The sequence below is a fragment of the Pseudorasbora parva genome, chromosome 5, assembly GCF_024679245.1.
Source record: "Pseudorasbora parva isolate DD20220531a chromosome 5, ASM2467924v1, whole genome shotgun sequence".
Classification (NCBI taxonomy): domain Eukaryota; kingdom Metazoa; phylum Chordata; class Actinopteri; order Cypriniformes; family Gobionidae; genus Pseudorasbora; species Pseudorasbora parva.
This window is the reverse complement of record NC_090176.1, coordinates 25,505,653-25,516,698: the sequence shown is the minus strand read 5'-3', so window position 1 is coordinate 25,516,698 and position 11,046 is coordinate 25,505,653. Positions and strand designations below refer to the sequence as shown.

The 11,046-nt window shown below is 37.3% G+C and overlaps 1 protein-coding gene across 3 annotated transcripts; it reads right to left on the bottom strand.

The window, feature by feature from the left end:
- Positions 1–980: 980 nt before the first annotated feature.
- hnmt (histamine N-methyltransferase) lies at positions 981–5,664 on the bottom strand. Of its 3 annotated transcripts, none has more exons than XM_067444980.1 (7): positions 5,580–5,664; positions 4,721–4,869; positions 4,519–4,571; positions 3,279–3,386; positions 3,061–3,191; positions 2,835–2,928; positions 981–2,131 (listed from the first exon to the last, which is right to left on the bottom strand). In XM_067444980.1, the coding sequence occupies exons 1-7, from the start codon at positions 5,583–5,585 to the stop codon at positions 1,776–1,778; spliced, it is 897 nt and encodes a 298-aa protein (XP_067301081.1). In that variant the 5' UTR covers positions 5,586–5,664; the 3' UTR covers positions 981–1,775. The 3 variants fall into 3 exon arrangements, with proteins under 3 accessions (XP_067301081.1, XP_067301082.1, XP_067301080.1); XM_067444981.1 differs by lacking the exon at positions 5,580–5,664 and adding an exon at positions 5,148–5,325; XM_067444979.1 differs by lacking the exon at positions 5,580–5,664 and having other exon boundaries at positions 4,721–4,882.
- Positions 5,665–11,046: the final 5,382 nt, after the last annotated feature.

Here is an 11,046-nt window from a genome sequence, read left to right as displayed (position 1 = left end):
ATATCCTTTTGGACACACCAAGGAGGCTTTGGTGGAGATTGTATGCAGCCTACTGTAATTTGCACTGCAGACTAGACTTTAAATAGGCCCTACTGTAGATGTCCTTTATAAAAATTACCATTGCTTAAATTACACACACTTGCCAGTAGATGGAGACATTATATATTGTATAGCTATTGTTCCATTGTGTTTGTGTAGGCCTACCAGTCAGTCACTTAAAATGCAGCGAGCGTTTACCTGGAGTCCTGTTAAGAGAAGGGAAACTGTAGAATTACCAAAACTGCATGCAATAATTGATGCAGCATTGCGTTGTATTATGCCTATTTAGAAATGTGTTTTTAAAGAAACTTATGTATTAGCTTAAGAATAACGTCCGGTAAAGCCATTGACCTGAACAGAAAGTAGCGGCTACCAGTTTCAATGGATTAATGTTATGCGTGTACATTTTTATGACACTTTAATCCTAGAATCAACAACAAAGGTCAATTTACTCACCATGTCGTTCCAGAACCGACTTTTTTCTTTTTTAAGTAAAAACCAATAAAATACGCGATTTAAAAGTGAAATCGTAGCTGCCATTGATCTCACGTGCGAGTTGCGGAAATGCATATTTTAGGCTACCTCATTAGAAAATGACACATGTGGATAGATTTTCTACATATTTATGTTAATAAGAGGTTTGACATTCTTATTTTTTTTTTAAATAAATACATTCAATATTTTCTAAATGAACGCACGAATAAAAGATTAAATAAAGCAAGCAACGATGTCAGACAATTATAATCCCCCTGTATAAGCATATAAAGGTGCGAGCTGGCTTAATTCTGTCGTTTCTGCAATCATCAAAGACCTCTATCTCTCTCAATGTCTTCCAGATTCACAGCTGCACTGTCTGATCCTGACATTTTCAAGACAGCTAGGCCTAGCTGTCTGTCTTAACTTGTACTTTTTTTTTACATGACAAAAATGACAGTATATGGTTCAAAAAGACAAAAGTTATTCATGTCAGTTTAATGTGATGTTTTGTGGTCATGTGAGAGAAATACTGAAATATTAGCAGACGCAATATTAAATTTACTTTACAATACTGTAAGCAAATACAAAGAGAAGGCAGGCCCATTGCAGGCAGTAACCAAATAAAACACCTGTAATAGGAGTTTCAAGTGCACACATTTTTAACCTTGAAATGTAGAGATTTACACAACCTTTGTCCTGTCTGGTTAGGCATTAAACTGTTGTCAAACCTTAAATGAGGTATAAGGTCACAACAACATAGTCTAGTCATCTCTATCATCATAAAGACTGAAAAATCACAAACTCTTTGACTTTGAGTATGAGTTAAGTCAATATACAAAGGTTGTACTTTGCTACTCAGGCGAGTTTCACAAAGCATGTACAGAGTCATTCATACTGGAGTTAAAAAGTCACCTATATGGACCTTCATTTAAACAGCTTTGTTTGATGTTGATGCAGGCTAAAATATGCATTGTTCTCTATGGTTTTCCTTTTGCTGTTTGTTCACCCATCACAATAGCATTGATACAATATTAAAACATCCTTTAGAACAGCAGGTGCCTTGAATGAGGAAACAGTAGTTTAAGGCTCATTAATGAAAACATTCAAAATATATGTTAAGGTTACTTTTCTCATTCTGCTGAAATCAGCACAGAATAATTTCTAAAAATGTGACAATACAGATATTCTGTTCTTCCATTAGACCAGTGGTTCTCAACCAGGAGGTTGGGGCCCACTACAAAAGTTGTATTACTTTACATCTATGGCTCAACCACTAATACTCCCAGGTTGTTGTTGAAAATGATCCTGCCGTCCACCTCTTTACTGCAGTCCGGATGTCTCAGTAAGTCCAGCACTCCTTTCTTCAGGTCTTCAGGAGCATTCTTACTGAACTCTATCACCTCGGTAAGGAAATCCAGCAGCAGTTCTCCCACCGGGTCGCCCTCAGTGAAGCACTCTGTGATGTCCATCTGGGACAGAAGCTCATAGTTACGGTAGGGGATGCCTTTAGAATCTAAGAAGGTCTTGATATCTCCTGTAGTGACACACTGGCTGATCTCAGTGTTACAGAGCTGTTCTTTAAAGGTTGTAAATAATTTGCCCCATCCACTCTCACCTATGAAGAAGCAGAAGCAAACTAAGGTCATTTTTTTCCTTAAACAGAAAGAATAAAATTGCCCTTATGGACCCCACTGTACTTGCCCTACAAATGTACACTACACAACAAACAATGGTTTTAAACTGAATTTATGTTGATTTGATTTCAATTCTTACAATCCATTTTCTCTGATTCGGCGCAAAGTTGAGTTAAACCTTTATTGACTTTAGAGCATCTTCTCTACTCAGGTTTGGGTATCATTTGAATTCTAGTGATTCCAATTCCAATTCTGCTTATCAATTCTGATTCTTATCAATTCAGTTTGGATTCAAAGTCAAACATGTAGATATCAAACTGTCTTTTTGCAAAACATTCTGTTGCAGCTGAATAGCATGAACAAATACCAAAAGCCTAAAGAACAACTAAACTAATAACATAAGTGCCAAGAAGACCCAAGTGAAAGAGAATTCAATTCATTCAATCTCAGAATTCGCTTTTTGTGCACATGTTCTGGATGTGTGTTCAGCAGAGAAAACAATATCCGAGTGCCGGAATGAGTTCTCTTTTGAATCTTCCATGGTATAAAACCACATTTAAAAAAAAGCGCACACAGGAATCGATGAGCAGAATTGAAATTGCATAACAAAATATCCGATACCTGACCTTAAGTATCCAGTTCCAGAACTGGAATTCATTTTTATTTCCCCAACCCTAACTGTACCTGACACCAGAATGATCATGAGTTTCCCGTCTTTGTTCAGCAGACTCCGAAAAAATGCAACAGTGGCTTCTGGATCTTTGACATAGTACAGCATCTGTTAAACAGATTGATATTAATATTCTACAATCATCAAATAAGTTTGATACACAGACCTTAGTAATATAGCTTTAATAACTGACTAAAGTGTAAATAATAAAGTGTATAAACTGAACGAAAAAGTAAAAACCTGTATCATGTGAATGAAGTCCATCTTTTCCCCTGGGCTTTTCTCTTGCCAATGTTTTTCAAACTCAGACGCTGTCATCTTGTTCCATGCAAAATTAATGTGATCAAGACCTGGAGTGGTTAATACCCGAACTAAACAGAAATAGCCATTTATTGGTAGAGTAAGTAAAATCGTGTAATATGATTAGCTTAAATGAGCAGCAATAAAATGATTGGTACCTTTATACTTGTGCAGCATGTCAATGCTTGGTTCCACCACTTCATTGTTGACTTTGGCGTGTGGATATTTCAGGTGTAGCTGAGCGAGCATCTCTAGATCAATCTCACCTGGAAATGAAATAAATATGGATGATTTTATGGATAAGAATTTACTCTGTTGTTCAAATCTGATATCTGAAATGATGATATAAACAGAATGTTAATAATTCAGGTTAGGGCTGTGCGATATTGAAGAAAAATGCGATATGCAATCATGCAATCCCTTAAAAAAAATCAATATTCGATGTGTGATACGATATTGCTATTAGTGTGTAAAATCTATTTAAATAAATCTATTTAAAAATATTATTTAAAAACTGAGAATGATACCATTTACGTGTTTCGCATTTTTTTCTGGGAAAAGAGAAGCATTGCTACAACTTCTAAAAGTGACCAGCAGTGTTTTAGCAAAACATTTTCACAAATCTGACAATATAATTTTTCAACATCAATATAAACGCGCACAAAAAAATGTAATACAAATATTTAAATACCAAAAACTCTTTGCTTGATTTGGTAATCTGTAGTTATAATCAACCTAAAACTTAACATCAAGAACATCCAGGTAAACAAAAACACCTTAACCAAGGGTGGATGATTATTTTTGTTATTAAAAATAAGTACTAAAAACCGTAGTCTTCACATTAATTAAATATACACTGATACATAATAAAGCTATAAAGGTTATTCAGCCAAGCGCAGTGATCGATTTCCTCATTCTTTTGTTGTTTGACAAACAGCGGCAGGTCTACTGTATTAGCAGGTTTACTGTATTATTAGCAGTCTGTCACTTTAAGACCTGATGTACGGATCCTATTTATACGCAACTGATATCATTCACTTAAAGCATAACCGACTGTGTTTACATGAATACTGAACAACTGAAGAGATCACACGCTTTCAGAACGGTGACTTCTGCGCACGTTTCGGTGTGTGTCAGACAGCACAAGACTGCAAGTCGTTTTTCCCGCAAGTTATTAAGTTTAATAACTCTTTTTAATGTCAAGCAAGTCACATAAGTAACAGTTATGTGCCCAGTCTATTCTCTGCTATGTGTCAACATAAAACGTACACTTTTTCACAATGTTGAAGTAGCCTAATAAAATCATTCAGATATTGCGTGCCGATGCGATATGCATTTTACATTTGTGATATTTCTATATATTGCACAGCCCTAATTAAGGTATTATTAAAAGTATACCTGCCCCACTCCCTACTCCCATTACATTGACAATGGGTCTTCCTCCTCCAATGCTGCAGAAAGAGATTGATAGAGAATATAATAAGGGCAAGATAATATTATTTTATCTTGTCATTGTTAAATCTGCTGGCACATTCTGTATTACAAAGCTAGGGCAGGCTAAATGAATAAAATATGACATTTATCAAGAACGATAAAGCACCTTGCCAGTATGTCTGGTAGTGTATTATGAATGAAGTCCTGCATGCACTGGTGCTCCGATGAGCGCTCCAGAAAGAGCTCAAATGATTTAAGGTATCTCGGATAATCTTCCACAAGTGATCTGAATGGAGCTGCCATGGTTTTCATTGGCTGAAACATACAACTGGTGTTTTAGAATGATAAAATGAGTCCTTAATCACCCAAAAATGAAACACAGAAGAAGATATTTTGAGAAGTTCTATACCAACGACAAGGTCATGGGTTCGATTCCCATGTAGAGCCAGAACAACAAAAAAATGTGTACCTTGAATGCAAGTCACTATGCTTTTTTTGTCAATACAATGGAAGTCAGTGGTCACCACTTTAAAATGTCATGCCTACAGGTTTGGAATAAATCAGTGATTTATTTTAATTTTTGGTGAACTAACCCTTTAAAATGGTACAAGTTGGGTTAGGGTGGTCACAGAAGCAGGTGTAATTTCTCAGGACACCTGATGTGATGTTCATAAAAATGTTTACTTAACTTTAACACAGTTAATGTTTTAAAGTTAATTTACAATGTATGGTAGCTCAGTCTCAATTGTTATGCTAATAATAATATAAAAATGTATATTACTCTCAACAAAAACGTGACTTTATGCATTAAGAGTCAGACAGTAACATCCTCCTGTACTCCACAGTCAGATTAACATGATGAGATTATTATGCATATATAACAGGTTCATTGACTCGATCGCTCCCATTTTTACAACTGCATTATTATTTCTAACGCTAGGTGATTGACTGAATGCACTGCCACCTCTATTCATCAGCGGTCTAATAATCGGAGAAAGCAGAAGTGTGCAGCTGCAGCAGCTTACCTTCATATCCGGTATTTATTTTCACACTGCCGCGCTCTGCCACTGACAGTGGGACGCTGGGCCGCCGTACATCCAGAGATTTAGCCCCGCCCGTTATAAAGAAGCTCACTCTCTTAAAGCCGCAGGGCTACACGCTACATAATTATATTAGTTTTTTTTATCTCTGTTCCTTTCCCCATTATCTAGGGAGCATTTTAAGTGAAACTCATGGCTCTATCCCCTTCTTACAATTGTTTTAGTATTAGGCTTTTCACCACCAAATATTTACCTGTATAACATGCCAACATGTAATCATGCCACACCTGACAGGAACACAAAAACAGCTCAAATAATACAACGTGCCCAGCTCATTGCTGCCCTCCTGTGTTCATCCGTGTAATTTCACTTTACAAAAGTGTAAGTCAAATTTCAGCACTCTAAAAGAAAATATTAAAGAAAAACACAAACACATATTCTTAACATTATTCATGCATTTGTAAATTACCAATTCAGATGTAGCTTCTGCACCACCTCTGCTGTGCAAAGAGTAATTTTGTTGTTAATGATTTAATTTGATTGGTATAGTGTATTATTCAAATTATATTTATTGATAAAAAAGGTAATTTCTCAGGCAGTAATTTGGATCTTTATGAATTTGAGGAGTGCTGGTATGGTCTTAGACACGTGCCTGCCCTGCCTTGGTCTTAAGGGTTAGTTCACCCAAAAATGAAAATTCTGTCATCATTTACTCACCTTCATGTTGTTCCAAACCCATTAGACCTTTGTTTATTTTTGGAACACAAATGACAATATTTTGAAGAATGTTTGAAACAAAGTAGAGAGAGCAACCACTGACTACCAAAGTATTTTCCCCTTACTATGGTAGTCAGTGGTTGCTCTATCTGCTTTGTTACAAACCTTCTTCAAAATATCTTCTTTTGTGTGCAGCAGAACAAAAACTCATACAGGTTTGGAACATCTTGAGGGGGAGTAAATAATCATTTTGGGTGAACTGTCCCATTGGTTTTGAATTTGGTGGTCTTGACTACAACACTAATTTCACCACCTCATTTGATTCAAATATAAATGGAAAGAGAACAAGGCAAAAATTCAGTGATCTATCTTTAATCTGCTTCTTACAATTTTCTTTATTAAAAGATACAGATGAAGCAATTTTCACTCTTCAGTCAGTTTGATCATGTCAAACTTTGTTAAACAGATTTGACTACTGGTGAATGGAAATTCGTGATTAAAATGAGAGAACCCACAAAGATCCATGGGACATCTTCTGCAGAATTATTAAGGCTTAATGGAAAAATTAAGCCTGACAGAATCACACCACCCAGACACGTGTCCCCTAGGTGGCACTGACAAGTCTGCTTAAATTCATCTCATCCTTGAATAGAAATGACAGGCTTTACTAATAAAATCTGATTAAACAAAAGATTTAAATGATTCAACATCCTGGAGTGGAAGTGCACTGACGGGCTACACGGAGAAGACATCGTGTGACGATGGGCAGACAACAGAACGTTCAACACGATTGCCTTTTTTTGCAGATATTTTGACTTAACTGTCAGTATGTTACCCGTGAAATGACATGACTGTTTCTATCTTTCATCTCAATTTCCATCTTGCTCCATCTGTTAGTTTATGAGTATTAAAAATTAAATATGACTACGCTCACCATCAGTACCTAAAAGAGCATGACAATTGTTTTACAAGGAGTGTCTTATTAAATGTGTAGTTAACATATTAGGCATGATTTAAAAGGCAAAAGGGTGTCTGGTATGGGATAAAGGCAACCTCATTTCTGTCAAAGCAGCTGAAACCACCAACCATCTTTGATTCGGATTAACATCTGAATGACTAACGAGCGACAGCATTTCCCACAGAGTATCACAATTTATTAGCATTTTCGTTCAACTCTTCAAGTACACACAATTAAAACAAAGTACTATGTAAACTAAAGGTCAGTGTTTTACAGGCAACTGTATATAGTGCTGAGAGCATACTGAACATATCAGAAGAAGAAGAAGCCATGTAAACAAGTCAGTTTTGAGGGGCAACAAAGAAAATCAAATGAACAAAACACACTGTTGACTTTGTCACTAAAGGAGCAAGTTTCCATAAAAATGCAAGGCCACTTTTGGAATAATCCAGTGTATGACAAAATCAATCCAGCATGCACACGCACAATTGGGCTTCAAAATAAATAAATATATATATTGCCATTTTTTCCCAGGGTTTTTCAGCAACCCTTGAAAAAATAAATGAATAAAACTATTATAGGCTATACACATTTTAGCGTCACACATCAGTGGACTAATTTAGAAATACGCCAAAGCCTTGTGAGCAGCAGATCATCCGGATGGATCTCAAACAGACAGGAACTGGAGCGCTTCTGTTCTGTGGACTAACCAGCCAGCACTTACATCACATGTGCTGTACGGCAGCAGAAACACCGCTGGGACAAAATGAACTAAATCAAAAAACGAGGAGAACAAAAACAAAAACAAAACATATGCAGGTATGTAACACGTACAAAATACATTCTTTCGGTGGAGTAAGACCACAAGAACCAGCGGTCTCGAGTAGCTAAAAACCACAAGTTATGTTATAATGAGGACCATTGAGATTTAGGAAAAGTTTTTCACATGGCAGTACAAGGAGCAAAGCGAACCTCGACACTGTAGGTCTTGAAACAGATAGTCAAGACAATTATGCCAGCAGGAAGTCAGTCAATAAAGCAAAACGAACTTTAGCAGGGATATTATTAAAATACAGAACCAGCACCTGTCCTTTATTAAAAATGATGAACATTCATAGCGTTTAAGCACCTCTCCTGGTGTAATGCTCATGCAGACTCTACATAAATGCATGGTCCACTGTATCTGTGCTAAATGAGTTCCCCTAACCGCAGGATATTGCAGGAAGCCGCTTTCAAAAGCCTTTCTGCTCGTCACAGGAACACAGTTCATTATCCGCTGGTGTTGTATGGCGTTTAAATGAAGTCAAAAGTCGCGCGCACGAAAACCACGAGCACGCGAATAAACCCAAGCGCGCAAAACAGACCCACGAGAGGAAAATAGCAACGCGAGAGCGCATCTGTGCACCCGCGAGAGCGCATCTGTACACCCGCGAGAGCGCATCTGTGCAGCCGCGAGCGCATTTGTACACCGCGAGCGCGCGAAACAGTATTTAGGGGCGGAAATGAATACTAGCGCAAGCCCCTGCTGCCTAGCGCGCACAACTGCAAATGAGCGCTCGCGTGACTACTCAACACTCGCTTGCTCCTCGAGTTGACTTTTGACACTTTGAGGGCGGGGCAATGACTTTTGTCTTCCCACCTGTGATTGGTCATTTGTTTAATCAGTTTCACTCTTGTTTAAACATGTAGCAGGACTAGGACAAGGCACGTTTTAAGGAACCATTATGTCCGACCCTGAGTAGGTAATTTAATTTTTAAGTCTTTGTGTTTCGAGTGCAATATATTCAATATATGAAATTGTATTGTACAATTTCGAAGGTATTTTGTTTACAATCATCTTGAATAGTTTGCATAGGACCTTAACACCAAAAAAGATAAGCTAATTTAAGATAAAGCTGACTAACCCATAAATGTAGGATGTTAAAGGTTATTTTTGACCTACATTGACAATATACAGTAAATAAATCATCGCTGAGTAGCATTTCTAGCTACTTAACAAAGCTAGTATGCTAATGTATAAACAAAGCAGCGTAAATGCAATCTTTGTGATTTATTTATCTGACACATGGTGCTGGATGTTCCGCTTGTGCCCGTATAAGGTCAAAGAGCTCTTGCAAAGCCTGGGTGATACCACCCATTGGGCCACTGAATCCGCATTAACGACAACAGCTGGGGCAACAGCCTTAGTCCTAATGGGTTGTTATCATAGCTATCAAAATCCAGTGTTTTGTATTTTGCGTACGTGAGTTTTTGTTGTACATGTCTATTAAAAAATAAAAATAAAAATATGTACTGTGCTAATTAATTGAGATTTCTTACAGCTCTTACAGGTTGTTGGCCTTGTCTGTTTCGTTGCTTCTATTACTCTCCCCTTTTTTGTAAGTCGCTTTGGATAAATGCGTCTGCTAAATGATTAAATGTAAATGTAAATGATAGCAGGGGGTACTTGTATGTGACTGGACAGGGCCTCCAGAATATACAGCTCCTGACGACACAGAAACTCCAGATAATCTAAATCCAGTGGTATTGTGCTGAAGGCCTGTTGCAACTTGTGTAAAAGATTTGCCAAAAAGTGGTATCTTAGCTATTGACAGAACAAAGAATAATTAATGAGATGTTAAGATACCATGTCACTTTTGTGATAAACACACTTCAAAAGTTGAAAGGGTTACATTATCTCTACTCATCCTTTGAGTCCAGGAAAGTATTAAAAAAAAAATAGATAATGAGCATCAAAGTTTGATTTTACTTACTAATTTCCCTATTTCAAACATGGTCTTAGTAGTAAATCTATCAAAATTATTTTCTTAATTGTTTGCATATAGGATGACAGAAAACATCAAAACGTCACTTTTTTTTGTTTTACACTTTTTACAGGGTCACATAGACCATCAGCAGAAAAACGCTTTCAGTGATGTAACCCTTAAGTTTCACTAATGCCGTTTGTAATGTGTTCTAATCATTTTATAAACGGCATTACGATAATAGCAATAGGGCAATAGGGGTCGGTGCTGTGGTTTGAATAAATTACAAAGATTGCATTTACGCTGCTTTGTTTAGTACATTAGCATACAAGCTTTAAGTAGCTAGAAATGCTACTCAGCGATGATTTATTTACTGTATATTGTCAATGTAGGTCAAAACTAACCTTTAACATCCTACATTTATGGGTTAGCCAGCTTTATTTTAAATTAGCTTATCTTTTTTGGTGTTAAGGTCCTATACAAACTATTCAAGATGATTGTAAACAAAATACCTTCGAAATTGTACAATACAATTTCATATAGCCTATTGAATATATTGCACTCGAAACACAAAGACTTAAAAATTAAATTACCTACTCAGGGTCCGACATAATGGTTCCTTAAAACGTGCCTTGTCCTAGTCCTGCTACATGTTTAAACAAGAGTAAAACTGATTAAACAAATGACCAATCACAGGTGGGAAGACAAAAGTCATTGCCCCGCCCTCAAAGTGTCAAAAGTCAACTCGAGGAGCGAGCGAGTGTTGAGTAGTCACGCGAGCGCTCATTTGCAGTTGTGCGCGCTAGGCAGCAGGGGCTTGCGCTAGTATTCATTTCCGCCCCTAAATACTGTTTCGCGCGCTCGCGGTGTACAAATGCGCGCTCGCGGTGTACAAATGCGCTCGCGGGTGCACAGATGCGCTCTCGCGTTGCTATTTTCCTCTCGTGGGTCTGTTTTGCGCGCTTGGGTTTATTCGCGTGCTCGTGGTTTTCGTGCGCGCGACTTTTGACTTCATTTAAACGCCATAGTGTTG

What these genes read in the sequence shown, in the direction of transcription:
- hnmt (XM_067444979.1), bottom strand. Translation starts at nt 4,878, where the DNA reads ATGTTTCAGCCAATGAAAACCATGGCAGCTCCATTCAGATCACTTGTG. An exon ending in CATGCTGCACAAGTATAAAG is followed by an intron (nt 3,192 to 3,278) that starts GTACCAATCATT and finishes ATTTCTGTTTAG; the next exon opens with TTCGGGTATTAACCACTCCA. An exon ending in ACTTCATTCACATGATACAG is followed by an intron (nt 2,929 to 3,060) that starts GTTTTTACTTTT and finishes TCTGTTTAACAG; the next exon opens with ATGCTGTACTATGTCAAAGA.